This window comes from Phycodurus eques, chromosome 13, assembly GCF_024500275.1.
Source record: "Phycodurus eques isolate BA_2022a chromosome 13, UOR_Pequ_1.1, whole genome shotgun sequence".
In the NCBI taxonomy this organism is placed as follows: Eukaryota; Metazoa; Chordata; class Actinopteri; order Syngnathiformes; family Syngnathidae; genus Phycodurus; species Phycodurus eques.
Genome location: NC_084537.1, coordinates 16,625,459 through 16,649,548, shown reverse-complemented (window position 1 = coordinate 16,649,548; position 24,090 = coordinate 16,625,459). Strand labels below are relative to the sequence as shown.

Sequence of the window (24,090 nt, the reverse complement as noted above, 5' to 3'; positions counted from 1 at the left end):
TTATTTTGTGGGGCTGGAATGAATTAATGGCATTTCCATTCGTGTCAATGGGGAAAGGTGATTTGAGATATGCATGTTTTGAGTAATGAGTGTGGTCACAGAAGGAATTTAACTTGTAAATCAAGGTATCACTTTGTTTTGGAACGGAAAACAGTAGTTTCTGCCTCAAGTTGACATGGGACACTGAAAAATTTAATAACTAGCATGCCTAGTCAAGTCTGACTAGCATATCCGGTGAGGAAGACTAAAACGAGCTGTATCCTCAGTCGAATGACACGCTGCATTTTTGGGGGAATTCACTGCACATTTCACCCCGACTGTGAGCGTGTGCAGGATGAAAGCGAAAGCTGTTTTATAAAGATTCAATCCCCGAAGGCATTTCAAGCTCACCTTAGATAAAAGGGTGGTCTAACAAAAGCTAAAAATCAAAGATAAGATCAAATACATTTTTCATCTTGTCTTCTTAGTATTCGGTGCCATGTGGCATTTAATACTCACTTTAATCTTGCTTATTTTAAAAAAAGCACATTTTATGTATGTATAGATTTTTTAAATTAGTATTGCCAATTAGTAAGGTTGCGCACAATATTGAAATCAGTTTATTGCATATAACCTGACTCTTCAATCGTAATTCTTCATCTTATCAAGACTTTATGATTGCAGTAGCTCCCAGTGTTCTTTCATTGTCAAGTTTTTGTAGGTGTAATGGCCAAACCCGAAGTGTCTGTGATCTATAATGTCCTTTTGTCAGTGTTAAACCCAGTTACAGTAGCTTAAGCGCCTCATTCTACTATGCCCGTGTGATGATAACCCTCAACAGAACAATCATTGGAGTACAGTGGTGCCCTGAGATATGAGTGTAATTCGTGGCTTGCCTCCAAGATGCCACAACATGGCGCCAAAGCAATACTTTTATGTAAGACATGGCTTTGGCTTGAGCACAAAAACAAGACTTTTTTAGCGAATATATCGTAGGATAGATTCCCCACCCAAAAAATCTGCAAACAGCTGAATGTCGAACCTCCAATAGATGGGGTTCATTGTATTTAAACATATAGCGTTACTGGCTCAATTCAGCTAGAAATCAGTTGACTGTGTACATGACTGTTCTTATTTTTGAAGCATTCCTACATTGCTTCATGTGAAAATGTTTCCCCAGGCCGTTTCGACTATTTCCCGGGATGCAATGGCCACGGCAGCTTCAGCCCGGAGCTATGTAGCTGCATTTGTGACGAAGGCTGGACTGGCAAAAACTGCTCGGATCCCCGTTGCCCTGACGACTGCTCCGGCCAGGGCGCGTGCATCGAAGGGGAGTGCGTGTGCGACCGCGACTTTGTCGGGGAAAACTGCTCTGAGCCTCGGTGCCCGGCCGACTGCTCCGGCCGCGGTCTGTGCATCGACGGGGAGTGCATGTGCGAGGATTCCTTCACCGGGGAGGACTGCATGGTCGGGAGGTGTGTGAACGACTGCTCGGGCCAAGGGTTGTGCGTCAACGGAACGTGCCAGTGCCGACCCGGGTATGTGGGGGAGGACTGCTCGCTGGTGTACTGCGCCAACAACTGCAGCCAGAAGGGAATCTGCAAGGACGGATTCTGTGTGTGCCAGGATGGCTATGCTGGAGATGACTGCAACTCTGGTAGGTTCTGACTCTCATTCACATCAATTTGATCCTCAGTTGTTTAAAAAGCATTTATTCCTTAACTCATTCACTGCCGTGGACATCAATATTAGTCAACTAGAATCCCACTGTTTACTGCCGCCGACAAATATATTCGTCAAGTACGTTTTTCATTGGATAGGCGTGAAAGAGGGTCTTTATTCAGGTTAGTAAACCACTGTAATTATTAACAGATGGCTGAAGATGGCTGTGTCACATTGCTTTGATTTTTTGAGTAGAAAATGAAGATTAGGTGGTGAATCTCGGCTTGTCACGTCAATGATGAGAAAGAGAAATGCCAACATGTTGGAAGACCATCCATCCATCCATCCATTTTCTGAGCCGCTTCTCACTCGGGTCGCGGGCGTGCTGGAGCCTATCCCAGCTATCATCGGGCAGGAGTCGGGGTACGGTACACCCTGAACTGGTTGCCAGCAAATCGCAGGGCACATACAAACAAACAACCATTTGCACTCACATTCACACCTACGGGCAATTTAGAGTTGTCAATTAACCTACCATGCATGTTTTTGGGATGTGGGAGGAAACCGGGGTGCCCGGAGAAATCCCACGCAGGCACAGGGAGAACATGCAAACTCCACACAGCCGCCTGTTCTGAGGACCGGGGATTGAACCCCGGTCCTCAGAACTGTGAGGCTGACGCTCTAACCTGTCACTCACCGTGCCACCATGTTGGAAGTTGGACAAGTTAAAGCACCGCACACACTCAAAGAGATTATGGATATGTACAGCGGCTGAACTAAGTATTCGACACATCATCATTTTTCTCATTAAAAGTATTTCCAAAGGTGCACTTTCTTGTTACCTAACAATCACACTAAACCTAAACTAAAACTGATAACTGATAACTATTTTTTTTACAAACGGACCTCTGATTATTAGTCATTTTTGCGTCTTTGACCAAAAAGTGTGCATATGTATGCATGTGCATATGTGATTGAATTAGAACCAGCAAAGTGTTAACACGAAAGGAAAAAGGTCATCCAATAGTATGTCCTCAGGAGAATTTAGTACGCAAACCATAAAAAAAGAATAAGCATTTCATTGGGTTGGTGCAGCAAAATGTTCCTGCAATAAAAGTGTCTCTCGAATAACTACAGTATATTTTGCTGTGAAAAAATAGTCATGTTTGGAATATTTTCGAATATTGGGCAGCATTGTGAACTAGTGGTGAGCTGCCCAACAGTCAAAGTTCTGACAAGAATTGCTGTTGTCGTGCATGATAATGTTTGAACTTCAGTATGAATTTCTAAGGCACATTTTTCCAAAAAATTACTGTTTGACTTTGGAAGTTCAACAGTACATCAGCAGGTATGGACATACTTGTATGTGCACGGTATGTGTGCAGATAAGTAAAACTGATTTAACTGGGCCGAAATTAATTCAACCACCTGGCATAATATTTAAATGCACCACTCGGTGGCCTATTCGAGCCCCACAGATCACGGTGCTGCATTTGCTCTATAGATCGTGTAGCTGTAATTACAGAAAGAAAGCTCTTATTGCCATAATTTTTTTAGGTGCCCGCCTCATTCGAATGCAGGCGGTGGTGTGTGCTACTAGCCGGACACCAGAAGGTGTAGAAGCATTCATTTGTTCAACGTCACATTCATCCTGGGAGAGAAGCGTCACATTAGCCGCTGCTGAGTCGGCCTGGGAGTCTCGCACGTCTTTGTTCCATGCACCTTCACGCCAAATATCAGATCCTCCTATGCCATTTGGGAGGCGAGTGATAGATGAAGACAGACAGGGGAGCGGATGACAGATAGACGGTATTCTCTGGTTGATCCCTCCTTGCCATCCTATTTATATCCAAGTCAGGTAGTCTGACTTGCTAATACCTTTGCAATTAGATGTGAAAATAGGTGCTGCTTTTTGCTGAATACCAAACAAACCAGTCCAATTACCGCAGACCTGTAGGTTGACAGGCTCAAGTGTTTCACGGTATAAAAAGAGCAGGAGAGCGAAAGGTGTTTCAAGTGGCCTCTGACCTCTCACTATCAGGAATAATGATGGCTGTTGACTTAAAATGGAATGCTTCAGGCGTGAGATAAGAGGAAGAGTATCTTTACATACACATCTATCCACCCACAAAGCAGAGATCCACTTGAACTGAGTAGTGGCATCTCATATTGACGGCAAAGGTATTTCACTACCACTCCAATAACCGCTTATATTATTGTCAGATACTATATAGGAGTTAACTTTGTAGCGTACACAGTAGAAACTGAGAATCTTTTTCAAAATGATTTTTTTGGTGCTTCTAACTAGATGCATATTATTGACTGGAATGCAAGATAAACATGCCAGTGTAGCAACTTTTCGAAAGAAACACTTTCCATCCACTGTTTGCCTGAGAAACCGGTATTAGGGATGCACTGACACAACTTTTTTCAGACCGAGTACAGGTACTTACATTTGAGTACTCACCGATACTGAATACTGATACTTGATATTTCTGTTACATCTTGCACTTGTAAAGAAAATGTTTTAATCTAATGAAATATTGTTCAAAAACACAAATCTTAGGGGTAGGGTAACCCTAACCTACATTTCACTCAAACAAACACTTTTTAGAGTATATGTAATGAATACATGACAACAATAACAGAATAAATCCCACAAAAAAATAAAATGAATCTTTACAACTGTGATCGCATTGTGTGTGTTAACTAAACATTCAAATACAATAGTTAATTTCCTTAGTAATACATTTTATAATACTGTACAGTAAGACATTTAACTTTCATTTACCAAGTATACTTGAATGCAGCTCGCACAGCCGTTACGTGACTGCTAGTGTAAATTCAAGCTGTATTGAACAGCAACCCAGCATTAATTACATAGCAAACAGTTGAAAAATAAAATAGAAACAATCAAGCAAAATACGAAGAAAATGACACAGAGATGGATGGAGTTACCGATAACAGTTTCATCTGCACATGAACATGAACACATGAACAACTGCAAATTAGTTCAAATGGAAAAAGGTGTGTTTCCGCCTGCAAAATGTCACTATTAAGGCGACATAACTCACAGTTAGGGCTTATAACAATTAACGAAAGCTGTCATGGGCACATTACACTGTAAATCTAAAACACAAACAAAATATGACACCTAATTATCAACTGCTCTGGATCATCAAAGAAATCCAACATACCACACTGCATGGGGAGCGCCAGTGGTTCGCCACCCAAGCATAATTTGCAGTCGCCTATAATTTTTGTAATCCGTGTTGTTTAAATATCTCAACACACATATGGGTGACATGGCTCTCACCTGTAAGGTATTGTATATTTCAGGCTTTGGATGTGGTATCAATGCGTACAGTAGCGGAGATTTTTTACAAGTACCAATACCCGAAACAGGTATTAGTATCAGTGCATCCCTTACTTAGGGTTACTTAGGGTTTGTGCAGGAATCTCTGTTTATTATTAAACTGATGAATGGCCATTCTGGGGCCTCAACACGCCTAATTTATGTAAATAAGAGTGAATGTCCTTTTGGAATACATTATCCATCCATCCATCCATTTTCTGGACCGCTTTTCCTCACTCGGTTCACGGGCGTGCTGGAGCCCGAGAGGCACCAGAGAGAGAGAGACACCCTGAATTGGTTGCGAGCCAATCGCAGGGCACATATATACAAACAACCATTCACATTCACACCTACGGGAATTTTAGAGTCTTCAATCAACCTACCATGCATGTTTTTGGAATGTGGGAGGAAACCGAAGTGCCCGGAAAAAAACCCACCCAGGCACGGGGAGAACATGCAAATGCCACACAGGCGAGGCCAGGATTTGAACCCCGGTCCACAGAACTGTGAGGCAGATGTGCTCACCAGTCGCTCACCGTGCCGCTGTAATACAGTACATAATTGTAAAAATGGATTACGAGGAAAATTATTTGTGTCAGAATGCTTTAGTTATAACACTGTACGATCACATTGTGATAATATGGAATTTATTTTGTTTTGTAATATAAGAGTATGTACATTATTTTGTTACTATGGTCAGCCAGAGCTGCTGGGAATGCAAAGTTAGTCATTTCACCATCACTTTTCATACAGTTGCATGTTTTTGTTTGCTCATTAAGGACTGAAAAAAAACCAAACACGTTTCAAGCAAAAAGGTTTTCCTCGTGTTTTTGAGATTGTAGGGTAAAAGCTGCAGTTGGCAAAAAAGAAAATAAAAATGCCTATGAACTCGTTCGTTTTTGGACCGGTGAACTTAGTTAAAGGTTTTCAATTATGAACTCTGAACTGAACTTGTTCATTTTTGGAACGATGAACTGAAATTTGAACTGGTTCACGTAGAAAATGAACTTTCCCAACACTGTTCCTGTATCATTTCACATCGCAGTATATATCGCAGGTCATTTTTTTCCAATATCGTGCAGCCCTGGTACCCAATATGACCCCCCAAAACTCAATCAGGTCCACCCCTTACAAAGTTAGAAACATTTACCCCTGACACCAGTTCCACCAATCGACATGAAGTCTGGTGGATTTGTCTCGCATAACAGGATGGATGAAAAAGTCTCAAGGACCTATGCCTGAAATTAAACAGGAAGTTGGCCACTTTGGGTCAAAGCAGCCATTCCTGGCGATTCCAGAGCTCGTAATCAGATGAACTCCAACTAGACAGATGGACAATGCTTAATTGTAAAGCTTTTTTTTTTAACTTACAACATGTAATGTGTGCGGAGAATGGAGTCAAACTTTGAAGATCATTTCCAGAATTCACCATGAAAAAGGGGCTGTGAAGACCTGTTTAATTATCCCTTGAATGTGTTGGAAGTTGACTATTACTAAATAGCACATGAACATGTGCTCTACTTTTCTGAGTGCATTGTAGCAGTGCACTTTTTAAATTGAAGAAAAAAAAAAAAAAAAAAAACTAGAAACATGCACAACAAAAGATTTACCCAAACCTGTCAATACCTCTCTGAAAGTGTCAATCAAAAATATGATTGCCTTTGAGCTACCAAATTTTTAATATAGCTCATTAGATTGTGCAGGTATTATGGTGGCTCTACATTTATAAACCTTACCCGAAGAATTTGACTTAAGTGGGTTCTCGAGGACTATTATACAATGCTCCCTGAAGGTGAGTCCTAATGATTTATTGACCTTTGTTGTCAGCGAGATTTAACCATCAAGGTTTTAGTTGCGTAGAATCCGCTCTCGCCACCTATGATAGAATACTGATTACATCTAATGAGCCTTTAAGACTCACCTTCAGATGGCTGCAGAAAGCCTTTAGAAGGATACTTCCCTAAACAACAGTTAGCTTTCCAAGTTCAAATCTGAACTTTGAGCTCCTCTCAAGTTGTATTACCACCATTTTTAATTTCGTGTGGAAGTTGATGTTGCGTGTGGTTTTCGTGTGGAATTCAAGTTGCAAAAAAGGCGATGGTGTTCTGTCTTTGTCAAGAGTTAAGAAAGATGACATTGTTAGACGGACATTTTGCTGCTCCAAAGAACATTATCGTCTGACGGCGCCATCGGGCAAGCGAGTCAAAAGTCCTCTGTAAATTCGCCTATTGAAAGACGAGAGGCCAAAAAGGTCAAACGATGAGACGATTTCAAGCTTTTAATGTCAATGCAGAGCAGTAAAGTCGATTCGTCGACTAGTCGACTCACCGCCTACCATACAGCTGTATAATGCTTTATTCTCTCGCTGGAGTTTTGATTTATTGTGTGTGTACACCACATTTATCAGTGTATTCTCATGACATCAGGCTGACCTTAACAGGGTATATTTAACCAAGCCTTTTACGCTTATATTAGCAGATATGTTTGATATAAAATTTTTCCACACATGATCGAAGCCTCATTCCAATCTAAGAATATTCCATGCATCTTTTGTTCTTTGTATGCTGCGACCCATGTCCAAATTATGTCACTTGAAAAATGTAGTGGATGTCAACAGACACCCAATGTTATCTAAATGAGCTGCTCCTTGATTACCTCTTGCAGAACAAGAGCTGGACGTTTTCATAAGCATTAAGTCGCACCACTTCTACGTATTCAAAACTTCAATAATCATATGTAGTCTCTTCCTCAAATCATCATATACATTATGTCATCATCGAATTGTTTTTCATCTGTCACTGATTACTGCAATTATTCTGCGTTGTTATTGTTATTAAATTGGTAACACTCTGGCTGTTTGAAATATATAAATGTCTCCAACCCAGGAGTCCCTCCTCCCCTTTCATCCAGATTGACTGCTACAAAGCAACCAATATGCTAAGCGGGCCAATGGCCATCTGTCAAGGGGTAGCTGAAAAGGCCACTGAAGAATCCAAAGACTATCTCTGGAGGATTCAGCACCGGGTTGTAAAGTCCAATATCACAGGACGCAGAGTTGATGATGAGGAGATGCCATTTGCTACTCCATCCGGCTCTCCAAACGCTCCTTTATTCTGTTCATTTTATGTCCCTCATTTCAGACTGCCGCCTCCTGCCGTCTTATCTCCTGTCTGAGCGTGCATCCGTCTGCTCATTTCGCCAACTCATACCGATGCCGTCATCTGTCGTCTGATCCGCCCTGCCTTTCACCTGTCTTCCTTCCTTCACCGTTATTGTTTTTGGCCGAATGAACTGTAAACACTCTTGTTTATGCCGGCGCATTTGAATTCAACACCGCTTCTCGGTGTGTGACTTGACTTCACTATTGCCATTTCAACCTGGACGGAGTGTGCTCCGCTTTTCGTGTTAACACTTTGCTGCTTCTGGCTGGTCCTTTACTTTCCACAAAAGAAATGAAGCGTGTAAAAAAAAAAAAAAAAAATTAATAATAATAATAAAACTGCAGATTTGAGAAGGTGACAATAAAAACAATTGTAAAGTCACCACAACAAATTCTTGAAGACCCTGTACAGTGAATTCAGAGCTTTGCTTCTAAATGCATTATACCGGTAATGTTTTTAAGATAATAGCTGAAAACGTGCAAAGATGGAGAACAGTTGTGGCGATACAGGCAAATCAATCTTCCCTTCAGATAGTCAGCCGGCATGCCTGCTTCTGAACGCCTCGCCGTCCGTGATTGTGGGCATGTCATGGAGAGAAGGCAGAAGAGTGACATTAAAAAAAAAAGACTAGATTGGTGTGGCCCCTGAAGAACATCTCATTGTCATGGCGTGGAAAAGCCTCGCAACGAATATATTTCAACCCACTTGTGGCTTTATGCGGATACTGGATATTTTTGAGGCTCAAACATGTTGTTATGTGCTGGCTTGAAGATGCTAGACGAAAGAGCATCCGTTTTCCAGGTCGTAGTAGAGTAGTACTTGATTGACAGTTGACAGTTTAGTGGGTCATGGTTTCACCGCAATTAGCGGAAATGCCCACAGCGTTTGAAAGCAGAGAGAATAGATTTTTCAGGGTTTTAAACTGTAGTAATCTAAACAATACTGGTCATACTTTACTAAACTGAGGGTACAGATTACTAAATTGAGGGCACTGATTACTAAATTGAGGGTACAGTTTACTAAATTGAGGGTACAGATTACTAAATTGAGGGAACAGATTATCAATGAATTTTATTTTTCTCATACCTTGGCACCAGGGGGGCTCCATGAGTACCCCCTGGTGCCAAGGTATGAAACTGTACCCTCAGTTTAGTAATCTGTACTAAATGAAAATAAATTACTACATGATAGAATCAGTTTTATCAGTAATAAAAATGTTTTTTAATTAAAAATATCACTAATTAAAGCAGGGGTTCTTGCAAGTTTCGCATGGATGGAGTGCATACAAACACAGTTTTACCCTAAGGGGACTTGTATGTGTTATTTCAGTTTTTTTATAGATATATTTTTAAATTATTTATTTATTTATTTATTTTTTGCTGAATATCCATTTGTTTGGTGGTTTGTATTAAACAGTGCGCTGATTAGTAGGGTGATCAACATATTGAAAACACAATTATTACTGTTGCTCTAATAAGTGGTTGCAGCATGTGCAAACATTGAAACACTCACAATATCTTTCCTGCTAATCACACTACATTGTGTTTTATCCTTTGTTGTCAAGCATTAGACTGAATTCAGTTATTCTCCCTCAACAGTTGCACCTGCCATGAACCTGAAGGTCCGAGGTGTAACAGACAGAGACATCGAACTGGAGTGGGAAGGTTCTGTGGTCCTGACGGATTATCTCGTGACCTACACACCAAGCAGCCCGGGAGGTGAGTCTGGAGATGGGCTTGAATGTCAAAGAGAATTGGATGCCTAAAAAAAAAACAAAAAAAAAAACAAAAAAAATTGTTGACAATAAGCTTCTAAATAATAAAAAAGATCAACCTTGTATGTATTTTGCATCTCTCAGGTGTCCAACTAGAAATCCGGCTCCCGGGGAATACCACATCCTGCACTATCTCAGACCTGGATGCAGGCATGGAGTACAACGTCAACATGTTTGCTGTCATTAATAACAGCATCAGTGTTCCTGCCAGCATTACTGTCGCAACCTGTAAGTCTGGCGTCATGTTTTATTCATTTTCATATTGAATGCATAAAGAAAACAAATATGGTGCGCTTCCTAGCATGGACAGAGTGAGAATGTCACCTGCTCCACCCTGCCACCGGGTTCCCATTTCCTCCCACCCGAACACACCGTCACAAAGACAGACAGAAGTACACACACATAAACGCACACTGTTTTTGGAGGTATTTTTGCTTCCACACTGATATGGAAAGCCAGCCGGTCTATAAATAAATAATATTGAAAAATTTAAGCAGTGTTGGAAAACGTATGTTTGGAAAGGTTTAGCAATCTATTAAGTAAAGTGTCATTTGGAAATGAGAACCAAGGGAATGGTTTAAGAGACAAGAGCGATGGAAAAAACAAATACATTTATGAGGGAAAAGTTCAACATTGGACACCTTCTGCATGTGATCGATGTGATGTATGGGCCATGCGGGTCACCGAAGGAAAATAATACATCTCTCACTTCCACACCAGATCTCTCCAATCCAGATGGTTTAGTCTTCAAATCCATTACAGAGACGTCAGTCGAGGTCCAGTGGCAACCTTCCTACTATTCCTTCGATGGCTGGGAGATCAGCTTCATTCCCAAGGTACTATACTACTGCTACCGGTCTATTAAAGGTGCAATATACACTATTAAAAGATTTATAAGATTTGAATGTAGTCTCACTTCACTATTCCCCGCACCCTTCTTAAGTCTATATCCAAAGATATAGACTTAAGAATTTATAATCGCATTCCATTCATAATGGAATGCGATTATAAAAGTGCGTAGTCGTGATAAATAGTCAAAGAGAACGCATATTCAGCTTCAACAAAATAGCAGCGCTAACAATACTAAGCTAGCATTAGCACTGTAAACAAGCCAATGTTACCCACGGCTGCCACATTGGTAGCTTGAATTATTCCTAATGGTGTGTTACTATGACGTAAAATGTTATCAATTGGAAATTAGATTTTTTTGGAATGTGCAGTTGATTAAAAATCAACGAGATGATAAACGTACCATTCGAGTAGAAATTTTGCTAATTCCGCATCACATACGAATCCTCCCAGGTGCCTGAGGTCACCTAGCTCTACTTCTGTTTGCTAGTCTTATATCCAATTATTGGCAAATGATGGATGGGCATTTTTTTATTTTTCCAGAGGTGGATATTCCACCATAGTTTCAGTAATGCTTGTGAAGAGCAAGAACAGGTCAGTGTGAGGCGGCGGGGATGTGCTCGCTTTGAGTGTGCCCGCGAGTGCACTCCAAATGATTGACACCTCATCAGTCACATCCCTCATATCTGATTGGTTGTTTTCTTCAAACGTGGTGGTTTCTGAAAAAAAAAAAAAAAAAAAAAACAGGTTAGAGCAAGGATTCCCAACCAGTGTGCCGGGGCACATTAGTGTGCCGCGAGCGCTCTTCAGGTGTGCCGTGGGAAATTATAAAATTGTACTTAATTGCTCAAAAAATTATTTATTTCCAAGAAATAATGTATGTTTATTCATCTATTTATGCCAGTGAGGCATAGTGATAGACAGAACAAAGAAATGCTCTTCTATTAGATAGCAGGAAGTGCATACAGTAATTGTACAAAATGTATCCACTTTTTGTGCCATATTTGTTTGTTGGTGTGCTGTGAGATTTTCAATTGTAAAATATATGCCTTGGCTCCATAAAGGTTGGAAATCACTGGGTTAGAGGCACAAAAGGGGGCCAGAGAGGGCAGATTTTTTTTTCACATATTGTTTTCCTCATATACTGTCAGGTACTACCGACAGTTTTAACAAATGTGACCAGCATTTTTCTTTTAATTGCAACAACATAAGTTTGTTCTCCCTCCGACGGAAAGAAAGACGAGGACCTTAATGAGGAGCTTTGATGAGATTCATGAAAAATAATACAAAATGGCTGCATTGTCATTAAAATGAGTTTTGCATCCATACAGCATTAGAGAGCAAAATATGGGAATGCATTGGTTTTGCCCAATTCAGTCTATTTTGAATTAGACTGTCGGATTGTATGAAGCTTATTGGCTATTAAAAGGATGATCCAGTAAACCCCTTTGAGAGCATAACCCTTTGTTAAACCATAGTCAGCCCGGGTTCAAAGCCAGTAATCAAAAACCTTTCTCCATCTAAATCTGGCGGTAAACTCAGGTACTCTGGCCACTTTAATCTCAGCCCTCTCACAGTAATTGGTTTTTCTCCTTTAAGGTCTCCTCTGGGGGAGATGTGCTTTGGTTTGACTGGTTTCCAAGTTCTAAATCTGACGATATCCTTTTTTTGGGGGTATTTCTTTCAAGCCCCTTTAAATGTAGAATGTTTCTAAATCAAAAAGCAGAGTCCCTCCTAATTTGATTTTATTGCTTTTAGTGCTCCCGTCTGTGTTCTCCACATCCAGTCTTTCATGGTGCTGCCCTCTTTCTCTCTTTCCAGTAACATTCAACGCCCCACTCATCCCTCCATCCCATTTTTACTCTCCATTTTCCACCTCCTCGCTGTGATCTCTGCCGCCTAGCCCCAGAGGTAACCTCCATCCTCCTTCACCTCTTTTGCTTTCCTCTTTTCCCTGCAAGCGGCCCTCACTTCCCACCCACCACCAGTCTTTCTGCACTTTCGCAGCCGTGAGGGAAATCACATTAGGAGTTTGAAGTCCTGCCACCCCTGTGGATTTAATCCAGCAATGGGGGATTGTGAATTTTGACAATCTCCTAATGGAAATATGCGTTAAAGCCTTTGCTTATGCAAACACTTGACTCATTTGTTGCCTTTTACAGAGGGGTGAACCTCACGTTGTGCAACTACAGCAGACGTGACATTTGCTAGCACACATGTACTTCAAAGTGGTTCAGGTTTATGTACCTTTTCAACCAATCAATCGATTATGGGCATGTGGACATGCATAAGTAATTAGCATTAGACCACTTCAGTTAGTCGTGAATTTTGACATTCATTTTCCATACTGCTTATCCTCAATAGGGTGTGCTGGAGCCTATCCCTGCTATCTTCGGGCGAGAGGCGGGGTACACCCAGAACTGGTCGCCAGCCAATCGCAAGGCACATACAAAGAAACAACCATTCGCACTCACATTCACACCTACGGGCAATTTAGAGTCTTCAATAAAAAATATTTTGGGCGATTTGGGAGGAAGCCAGAGTATCCGGAGAAAACCCACGCAGTACGGGGAGAACATGCAAACTCCACACAGGCGAGGCCGGATTTGAACCCCGGTCCTCAGAACTGTGACGCTGATCGTGCCTCCAAGTTTTGACAAAACATTTAAACTAAAGAGTTTCCTGTAGGGCTAGGCGGTGTGGCCTGAAATTCATATCACAGTTTTAATTGAATTCCTTCGTTTATACTGTATATATCACAATATAAAATTAAATATAAAAATTATAATGGAAGTACAGTATTTCTAAATAGGTTGTAAAGTCAAAGCTAAATTGATTAAAATAAATAAATAAAAGAACAAAAACAATTTCTACAAATGTTTATTGTGCAAATCTCAAAAGTCTTCTGATGTTTCTGTTCGCTACATTAGCTTATCGGTTACCACGTCTTTTCCTGTTACTTACTCCTCGTTCTCATTTAGAAGTGTAGCTTATTCGCATACTTGGAGGCGTTGATTAGTGACTTAGAGAGGAGCGGGCTCCGCACAATGGAAGGAGAGTGTTTAGTCCCGCTTGCTAGCCATCTAGCTGCAATCCATAGCGGGTGTGGATTTAGAGGAAGTTAGATTAGTGCCTAGCATTCCTGCGGTAGTTCTGGAGCAGTTGGGAAAGCAGGGAGGCTACATGGCTTTTTGACATGGATGTACAAATAAAACAAATTTTTTACCCCAACAAAACTGCTTCGAGCTCCTTGGTCATGTGTGCTTGTATCCATTTTCACAAAGGAAGATACAATGATATCATCAACAAGCGTTATCGCGATTGGTCGGTCGTCTCAAAATGTACACTGTAGGCAAGATTTATTCCGTCTACTGTACACAATACTGTATATGCCGCACCCCCCTTGTTTTCTCGGCAGCTTCCTCCTGTGTTAAGTCACTGTTTTAATACAAACCCGCCTGGAAAATACTGTACTTAGCAACAATAGCATCAAAATGTTTGACTGAAGAATTTGAGTTGCTCTTGAAAACAGTTCAAAGATCACAATTTATAATAAAGTCTTTCCATTATGTAATGTCTTTGTGAACGTGAAGTTGTGTTAAATGATGCTTGTGGCTTAAACACAGCTCATATTGCATGTTGTGACTCATCCTGTCACCCTTGAAAGAGAAAAAATAGCAAGCGCCGGGTATTTTGCATCATGTTGTTGCCTGTACATCCCAACAGCTTGTGATACATATGCATCAAGATAATGCTGGCTGAGCGATGTAAAACTTGGAACTTTGAAAGTTCAGAGACCTTTTATCGTCGAGTGGCCTTTTTTGTGGTCTTTGTAATTTTGCGGTTTGTTGTCTAAAGTTTTCAAATTGATTGCAAGTGCACAAATGTAACTATTTGTGTTTAACTGTAACACTGATTGTTCCAGATATTGGGAAAAAAAATCCAGCCTCTGACATTACCGTTGTGTCCACATTGACCAGCTGCTTGGTGCGAAAGTTCTCTTTGCGTCCGGTGTCACTGTATTGATCAGTGTTACTGATCATTGCCTCCATGGTAACGAATAGGCTATAGTTCTTACCATGCTTCATACAAAAGTGTCACAAAGGGAGGACGTGGAGTGGATATGAGAAGACTATGGCAAAGCTATACTAATTACTAAGCTACCGTGTTGCAAAACATTGAAATAAGTGATTTGCTGAAATGTTACACGTCACATACAAACATGCACGGTAGGTTAATTGAAGACTCTAAATTGCCCGTAGGTGTGAATGTGAGTGCGAATGGTTGTTTGTTTATATGTGCCCTGCAATTGGTTGGCGACCAGTTCAGGGTGTACCCCGCCTGGTATAGCCAGATAGCTGGGATAGGCCAAGTTAGGATAAGCGGTAAAAAAAAATTGTTGTCTGTGTTTTATTGGGGGCTGGTATATTGTATTGGAATATCCAATTATTTAAATGTGGGAAGATGATTTGTAATACCGGTGTTTTGAGTTATGAGTAGGGTCATGGAACAAAATTAATTTGTAACTCAACTTCATGTTGATATGAATGCAAATTTAATATTGAAATAACCCGAAGACTATAGAAAGGAAAACTGTCTTTATCTGTAATTATTTTCTTTTAGTCAACACCTAGTAAAAAAGACTGGTTAACTTTAAACGTAGATATTGTATATAATCAAGTTATTTTGGATTTGTGCTTATTTTTTATACGAAGTCCGTCTTTAAGCCATACTGGTTATAAGTGTTGAATTTTATTTAGGAATATAATTCTCAGGTCTTCATTAATTGATGAAGAAATGTGGCCAATGGCCATATAGTATACAGTACGTACGAGTCGGTATGGTAGCTAACATTAGCAATATAACTAACGGTTACTAGCTGCTAAATTATAGATAAATTGTGGCTGTGTGCTTCTAACATGTTACTAACATACAAAATCACTTTTACCTAGTACAGCATTGACAAAATAATGTTTTTGATAGATACACTTCATTCAGGTGATTGAAAATGTTATCTTGCATTCTTGTCGCTGGCTCTGCTCAGTGTGACACAAAAAAAAATAAAAAGAAATCACATCCGGGGGCATTAGCTGTCAATCAAAACGAATTAGCCAACGAGGACAAAGCACAAAGATTGGAAGTGAGCACAAAGTCAGGGAGCACATATGCAAATATTGTCATTGCAAGTAATAACAGTATTTTTTTTTTTTTTTTGCTTAAGTTAGATTATATCTCTCAATCTCTCTTTTTTTTGCTTGCAATTCAAGGTTTGTTTGATAGTCTTGTTTTTTGTTTGCAATTTAAAAAGTTTTGTGTCATTTTTTATTTTTATTTCGGCACAAATCTGATTCATACGAGTAAAAATAGATTCACCACAGAGCATTCGTTAGCCACATTATCCAAGGCATGAGAGAAGCGCATTTCCCACCTGTATACTGTGAACTGGATTGTATTCATTTATTTAACCTTTTTTTCATTCGGGTGACGCAACTAAGAACAGATTCTCATTTGCAATGCCGACTTGGCTGGAGACAGCAGAGTAAAACAACATTACAACAATATTTGATCATGCCCAATTAGTCTGATCACATTTATAGAAACTTGAGCGTTCAATTTTGAATTGTTTTGTGTAAAAGATAAAAGCTGTGATGAAGTTGTGTTCACAGTTTGCTGCCAATGTTTACTGTTTTGCAACACAAGTTTTTCAGTGTTAAATGTGTTCAATGACTGAGAACGTGTTTGAGATTTTGCAAAAAAAAAAAAAAAAAACAGCAGATGAGTTTTACAATTTGAGTCCAACTACCTGAACCATGTTTAAGATTTTGACAAGAGTATTGGATTTGAAAAATGGAAAACCACAGAGGTCAGAGAACAGAATTTAGTATTTTAGCAATTGTGAAAATCTGTAATTAAAGAAGCTTAAGTGCAGTTGGGTTGGAATCGAAAACAAATTCATTTCTTTCAATTCCCATCCCTAGCGGCAAATTACTACTTTTGTCTGAATTCGGCTCCTCAACTCACTTCAGCACCAAGATGCCACCAGAAAGCAAGCAAAGAAATACTGTTATTATAATACCCCCCCCCCTCCCCCCCAGCGAATAGGTGAATTATCAGACAACCAACACAGGTTGGCTTTGTATGCCAATCAATCCCATGTGGCCCTTCTAATCTACAGTATGTTCTGTTTTTTTTTTTCTTTCTCAGGACAATGACGGCGGGATGACAGCCCAGCTGCCCAGCACCATCACATCCTTTTTACAAACTGGTCTGAGACCAGGCGAGGAGTACACAGTGAACCTGGTGGCGCTCAGGGATCAGGGTCGCAGTCAGCCCTTTACCGCTGCCGTCACGACACGTACGTAAAAAATCTGATGCAGACAGCTTGATATACGACACAAATTAATGCTACCGGTTGCTTCAACCCATTTTAAGTTTTCCGCCATCCATTTCGTCAACATAAATGCAACAACGGCTGTTTTCAGTATGTAATACACCTCAGTTATTTTATATACAACAATGCAGTACACTTTTAAAATGTTTACACCATACTGTACAAACATGAATGTAAAATAAACATGATAATAATAAAAATGTAATAAGATTTTCTGTTTCTTGATGTAAAATACGTGATTGAAGTCCAAGAATATGTTGTAATTTTGCCCTAAAGTAACACTTGTAATAATTGAATTAGTCATTAATTAAAATGATTACTTAATGTATACTAATACTAATATACATGAATATAAACTAAACATTGCCCTGCGATTGGCTGGCAACCATTTCAGGGTGCACTCCGCCTCCTGCCCGATGATAGTTGGGATAGGCTCCAGCACGCCCGCGACCCTAGTGAGGAGAAGCGGCTCAGAAAATGGATGAATGGATGGATAAACTAAACATAATAATCTAATAAGATTTATTGTACTGTACGGATACTCCGACTTCCTCCCATATTCCAAAAATATGAATACTCTGTGCATTAAAGACAAAATATTCTATAGGTGTGATAGTGTGTGAGTGGTTGTTTGTTTATATGCGCCCTGTAATTGACTGTTGTCCAGCTCACTTACCAATCCGAATAAATTGTATGAAAACTGGAAGATTGGATGGACGTGACCTGTGACTGACTGGCGAACCGTTCCCCCCCCCCCCCAATCGCCTACTTTTTACATGCCTACATTACCCGTGGATCAGATATCTAGCTGCAACTGCTACTTTTTAAAACAAAGTTACAAATCACATTCACTGCCAGCAAAGGTAGTAATATATTAATATTAAATATTACACACACAGAGACTGATGAGCTGCCTCTGTCTCAATGATGTATCACGCTGACTCCTCATCCAGCTGGCTTCATAAATGCATTTCGAATAGATTCAATTGAAAAGTTGTTCATCAAATTTCAGACTCTCATGACTGTAGTCCAGACACCATCAATATCCTTTTAAGACTTTGTTCAAGTCATGATCGTATAATTAAGTGTTGATAAATAATTCATGCTGCTAGCTCATTAATATTTCTTGGATACCTGATTGGTTAACGTAAGAGGGTTAAGACAAATTTGAAGGCACTCTGTTATTTATGAGAAAGATTTATTCTTCCTCGGAGACCTCGGAACTACAGGAGGATGAGGTGTCCGATGTAAAAACCAGGGGGAGATTCTTCTTGGCTGTTGTCTGGCTCAGGCTCTTTTTCTAGGACGAGCCCCAGGGGCCCAACTGTGACTCCATCAAGAAAGAAGATGGACCTACAATGTGTCCAACTTTTTTTCACCCAGAAAGCGCAAAGAAATTCTTTGAAAGAGAGTGTGGTTCCCTTTTTTGTACATTCTGTGAAACATGCCATTCACTTGAGTTCCCTCACGGGTCAACGCGCAAGAATAAAAGTGCCGTCACAGCACAGAATGGTTACTCTCAAATTGACACCTTGGAAAAGATTTGCTCCATTCTCCAAATGTCAAATCTGTCTTAATAAAGTACAGGTCCATTTCAGTAAGTTCGAATAACATGGAAAAGGTTGTTTCAGTTAGTTTCAGTTCAATTATTTTAGTAGTGCAGTACAAAATCTGAAACTCTGTATAGATTCACTAAACACAGGGTGAAATATTTTGTTATTCTATTTGTTTTAAGATTTTTATGATCATAGTTTACAGCTATTGAAAGCCCAAAATTCACCATCTCAAGAAATTAAAATATTACATGAGAAACAATAAAAATTATTTTTAAGATATGTCATTGGTTATCCGGCGTGATTGAGAGGTGCAGTTTGAATATGATAGAATACAATAGAGCTTTATTGTCACTGTCACAGCAACAATGAAAAATCAGCTCGGCATCTCCCATTTTGCAGCGTTGAGGTCAACAAAGAAGAAGACATATAAAGTCACAATTATTGGGGGGAAAAAAATTCATTTACAGAATATACAAGTGTTCACTTTTGGGAGAATGACCATATTTTAATATACTGTTCGGTTATTGCACAGGTTATGATCAGACACATATTGCACTTTCATTAGATTAGCCTTTCATTAGATTGCACTAAAGTGTGAATAATACATGTCGGCATAGCTAGCTCTGAAAATACATCTTCCCTTTGGATAATCCGCTACTGTGGCTGCTTTAGAGCGCCTTGTTGTTGGCTGTATGCACGTCACGCAGAGCACGGACAAAAAACAGAAAAAAAGAACGATTTCAAGAAGCAAAAAAAGTCAGATTTCACAGCCAGTGTTTGGACAAGGGCTTCACAACCGGTGTGGCCACTTTAGAGTGCCTCGTTGTCACGGCGCGGAAAAGCCCCACGATGGACTGGTGAGATATACTGTATTTCAGCCACCGGCAGCTTTGCGTAAATATATTTTCGCAGCTCAAACACAGCAAAGGTGCTCGATGAAGTAGCATAATTTTTTTTAGGCCGAAGTAGTAGTATTTGATTCACAGTTGACTGTTCAGCGTAGAGTGGTTTGAGTGCATTCAGTGGCCACGCCCACAGCGTTTGAGAGCGGAGACGATGGCTTAATTTTTTTGCGATTTTGAAGCTTTATTTTATTTACTGTGCGATCATTCAAATTTGGCAGGGTTGTTAACAACACCCTTCTCTGTCGTGTCAAATGTACAAGGCAAATTTATATTTGTTTTACAGGGACTTTAGAAGGTTCATTGTTCATTTGAAAGAAGTAAACACCTCTGCCGAAATAGATGCCTCGTTTGAAATAAAATTAAAAAGTCTTTACAGTTAAATAGAATAGCATCTGTATCATGTATGAGTTAAAAATGTTTTAATTAAACTAAAGTGAATGTGCTTTTTTACTAAATTCTGATACTTTGATTTGCACTTATACAGTGGCTTGGCTTAGTATGTACAAGTTTTTCACTAATCGACCCAATTACCACAATCACACACTAAATACTTGGTATAAATGTCACCATTGGTCGATAAGCATTGTCTAATTGGTGCCAACGTCTTTGTTTTGCAGTGATCGACGGCCCCACTCAGCTGGCTGTGCGCGATGTGTCTGACACGGTAGCGTTCCTAGAGTGGACCACGCCGAAAGCCAAAATTGATCAGATTGTGTTGCGTTACGGCCTCGTGGGAGGCGAGGGCCCACGCACTACCTTTCGCCTCCAGCCTACGCTCAGCCAGTATACCCTGCAGGTGAGTGGCATTTGTTTTTCCTAAAATTGTTAATTAAAAGGAATTCATTAATGTCATAATAATAATAATAATAATTGGTTACTTTCTTTATTTTTACATAACACAAGAACATTACTAAATATTAATATATAATAATGATATAATATTGTACTCATGCAATAAAGTAAAAATTTGAATAATTCAGTGTTTCCCAACCTTTACTGACACGTTACAATTGTCACAAAAAGTAGAAAAACTTAAATGATGATCTTGTCTCAATTTAGTTCCAAATTTACTTACTCAGTATGAAATCTCAACCTGTTAAAGTTGAACACATAGCTGTTATTCTGTTGAATAATTGGAAACAAGTGGATATACACAATCAATGACAGCATGATAAATGAACGATGAAACATAAATGAACGTCAAACTTGACAACATTAGGTGCTGTTGTGTTGATGTTAGTGCACAAAAGTATATGATAGCAATATATAAGGTATTATAAGATGTAAGGAAGATAGTGTTTTTTTTATTTCGCGAAGAGAAGTTATTTTGGAGATGCGAGGATTTGGCATGACAGGGACCATATACATTTAGCTTTTTTTTAAAATAATTTGTTGATTAATTATAATGTAGTTAATTATAAATAATACAGTAGAAATAGACTATTTCAGATGCACATTTTAACTTTTATGTTAATTTTTAACCTCCTCTACAAATGACTAGGCCCTGCTATCTGTTTTAAAACTCAAATGTGGCCCTTGAGTACAAATGTTTGCCCACACCTGCTCTAAAATAACCAATCGCTCCTACTTTGTTGTGAAGGTCCTTCGTCCCGGTTCCCGTTACGAGGTGTCCGTGAGCGGAGTGAGGAACGGAAACGCGAGCGGTTCCATTTCCATTGAATTTACAACTGGTGAGGGCTGACAGCAAGCAGATGTTGTAATCATGGTGCATGCTATCCTGAGCCTGCCTCTGGGAATAGAAGTGCTGATGACATATGGCCTGCTGTACCATGCTGTTCAAGGTCATATGGCAGAGTCCCATAAAGTTTGCACACCGGATATTATGCTGTGTTGAACTTGTTATTGCATGCATGTAGCAATGATTGTAGCATACTGCATGTGTTTCTGACAGTGATTACAGTGTTGATGTCTGCTTGTTCACTCTCCCTGAGAATTGGTCTCAGTTTCCCCAACATTGTCAGCTTTATCGTTCTTCTCAGAGATCGACGCCCCCAAGAACTTGCGTCTCCTCTCCAAGACCTCCACCACCTTGGAGTTGGAATGGGACAACAGCGAGGCGCAGGTAATTTCACTGAGCGCTGAGCTGTCGTAGCGACATACTGTAGCTTTGACCAGCGACTGGTGGGCCTCGGTTTCCGACATTTCAGGATTGTGAACAGTGATAATAGTACGTGGCCACACGGCACAACCGGCGTTCACGTGAGACTCTGTTGCTACGACTTTAAATGTCGTCATGACAACTTTAAATCACATTGCAGCTTTTTTTTCTCACGAAGTGACCCTGATACGCTGTAGTAGACATAAAATAATTCATATATATGTATATTTTTTTAGTTAAACACCAAATTGTTCAACCAAAACTCAAATTGACTAACAAACGAGCTTAATGTTAACATATAATATGAAACGCCTTAGACAGGCTAACCAAAGTTGGCATTGATGTTATTGTAATAATAAACATCGGGAAAACTCCTACTTCAACCAACAACCAGCTCAGTGACTTTTTTTCTCAATGTCTGATTGTCTCAAAAATATTCTCTGTCAATTGACTGTCTGTTGTCATACTATAGCGGCTACTATAACTACCGGAGACAAATTCCTTGTGTGTTTTTGACATACTTGGCAAAGAAAGATGATTCTGATTCTGAACATGAAGCAAAGACCCCCTGTACTCACTCAAATCCAAAGCAAGGCTAAGCTTTTGACTAATTTTTTTGGGGGGGGGTATATATTAAAATAATCAACACAGTTTGCACAACTGATGTTCCAGAATGTTTCACTCTAATCTTTAAAAAGTCCCTGAGCTCTTTAGCAGTACTGAGTCCAATGGGGATCACTGGAGATAATTACCCATTCTCAGTCTCAGTGGTAGTTTCAATCATTAACTGCCTCATGATTCTGCAGAGAGTAAACGCAACATTAAAAAAACAACCTTTAAAAAAACTAAATAAATAAATAAATAATAATAAATAATGGCCATAAAATTGCCATCGTAAAACGTTTAGTTCAGTAACTAATTTTTAAGTCATATTTTATCATTCTTAAAACAATTATCAGACCACAGTAACAGTAATTACAGGAAAGATTAACTGTCTTAAATTAATCTTTCCTATTATAACAAATGTCTAAGGTGTCATGCGCAGGTGATTTGTGTCACAGATGCTTCCCACACATTTCACTCATTAAACGTTTTGTCACACGAAAACTCTCAGCTGACATTGTGGTGGTTTGCGTTTTTTGAGACATATTGTAGAGCTTTCCCCAAATGTGGTGGTCAAATTATATTTTTTCAAAAGGTGGCATTCGGCTTAAAGGGGCGTTTGTAGTGTTAACACTGATTTGAATGGAGCCTCACTTCAGTCAACCCTCCTCCCACTCAAGCCACGCCCCTCACTAACATGCAAGAGTGCAATTTTCTAATTCAGAGAGATTGCATATTCAGCTTCAGCAAAATAGCAGCGTTAGCAATACTAAGTTAGCCACGGCTGCGACAGTCATAGCTTGACTTATTTCTAATGTGTGTTACTGTAACACTAAATGCTATCGGTTTGAAGTTTTATTTTATGGAATGTACAATAAAACATCTAAAAGAGGTGATTTACTTACCTCTCAAGCAGAAATGTTGGTGGTTTGTGTGTTGCTTCTGAATCCTCTCAGCTGCCTGAGGTCCCTTCACATTTGCATTTTTTAATTTTTCGGGGTGGATATCCCGCCATAGTTTCAGTAAACTCCTGAAACCCAAGATCAGAGGTCAGCACAAGGCCATTGGGGTGTGCCTGCTTTGAGTGAGCCCGTGAGTACAAAGCAAACGATTGACACGTCCTCAGTCACACCTTCTTTCTCTGATTGGTGGTTTTTCTCGGGCTCACAGACTAATTTTAAGAACAAGGCATAATAACAAAAGATTTACTTGTTTTTGTAATTTAATACTTGATGCGTGGGCAGGCACTTCTGAGACCCAAGTATTTGTATACAAAAAATATATATATTTAAATGTCATCTTTCCATAATATGCCCCCTTTAAAAGGTTCCACTATATTTGCTACCAGGCAATATAATCTCTTTGTGTGTGTGTTTGTTGGCTCGGAGTGTTCCTTCCATTTTTAACTGAAAATAAACATTGAGCGTGATCCATAGTTTTAATATACCTAATTATGTGCGCATGTAGGTGGAAGCCTACCAGGTGGTGTACAGCACACTGGCAGGTGATCAATACGAAAAGGTCATTGTACCAAGAAATGAGGGAGACACCACAAAGGCCACTCTCACCGGTAAGTGTAGAGAAATTGTCATCAACAAACCCGAGGGTCCTTTGCACAAAGATTTTGCTGTTTCTTTTTTGCATTATCCAAGCTCATCTATTGTGTACTGAGGTAAATGTGCAACACGCCAGGTTGGCTGCTTGGCTGGCCACTACTGATTGTATTTGTCCAGATA

General features: G+C 39.7%; 1 protein-coding gene across 8 annotated transcripts in view; it reads left to right on the top strand.

Moving 5' to 3' along the window:
* Positions 1-24,090, top strand: part of tnr (tenascin R (restrictin, janusin)) — a 174,230-nt gene that overhangs the window by 97,363 nt on the left and 52,777 nt on the right. For 7 of the 8 annotated variants that reach the window (XM_061694707.1, XM_061694706.1, XM_061694705.1 and 4 more), the window contains 9 exons: positions 1,160-1,636; positions 9,756-9,875; positions 10,016-10,159; positions 10,652-10,767; positions 16,985-17,135; positions 20,250-20,428; positions 21,233-21,323; positions 21,615-21,715; positions 23,822-23,924. In XM_061694707.1, coding sequence (XP_061550691.1) covers positions 1,160-1,636; positions 9,756-9,875; positions 10,016-10,159; positions 10,652-10,767; positions 16,985-17,135; positions 20,250-20,428; positions 21,233-21,323; positions 21,615-21,715; positions 23,822-23,924 — 1,482 coding nt within the window. The remainder of the gene's footprint in view (positions 1-1,159; positions 1,637-9,755; positions 9,876-10,015; positions 10,160-10,651; positions 10,768-16,984; positions 17,136-20,249; positions 20,429-21,232; positions 21,324-21,614; positions 21,716-23,821; positions 23,925-24,090) is intronic. The other variant, XM_061694709.1, reaches the window with a different exon arrangement.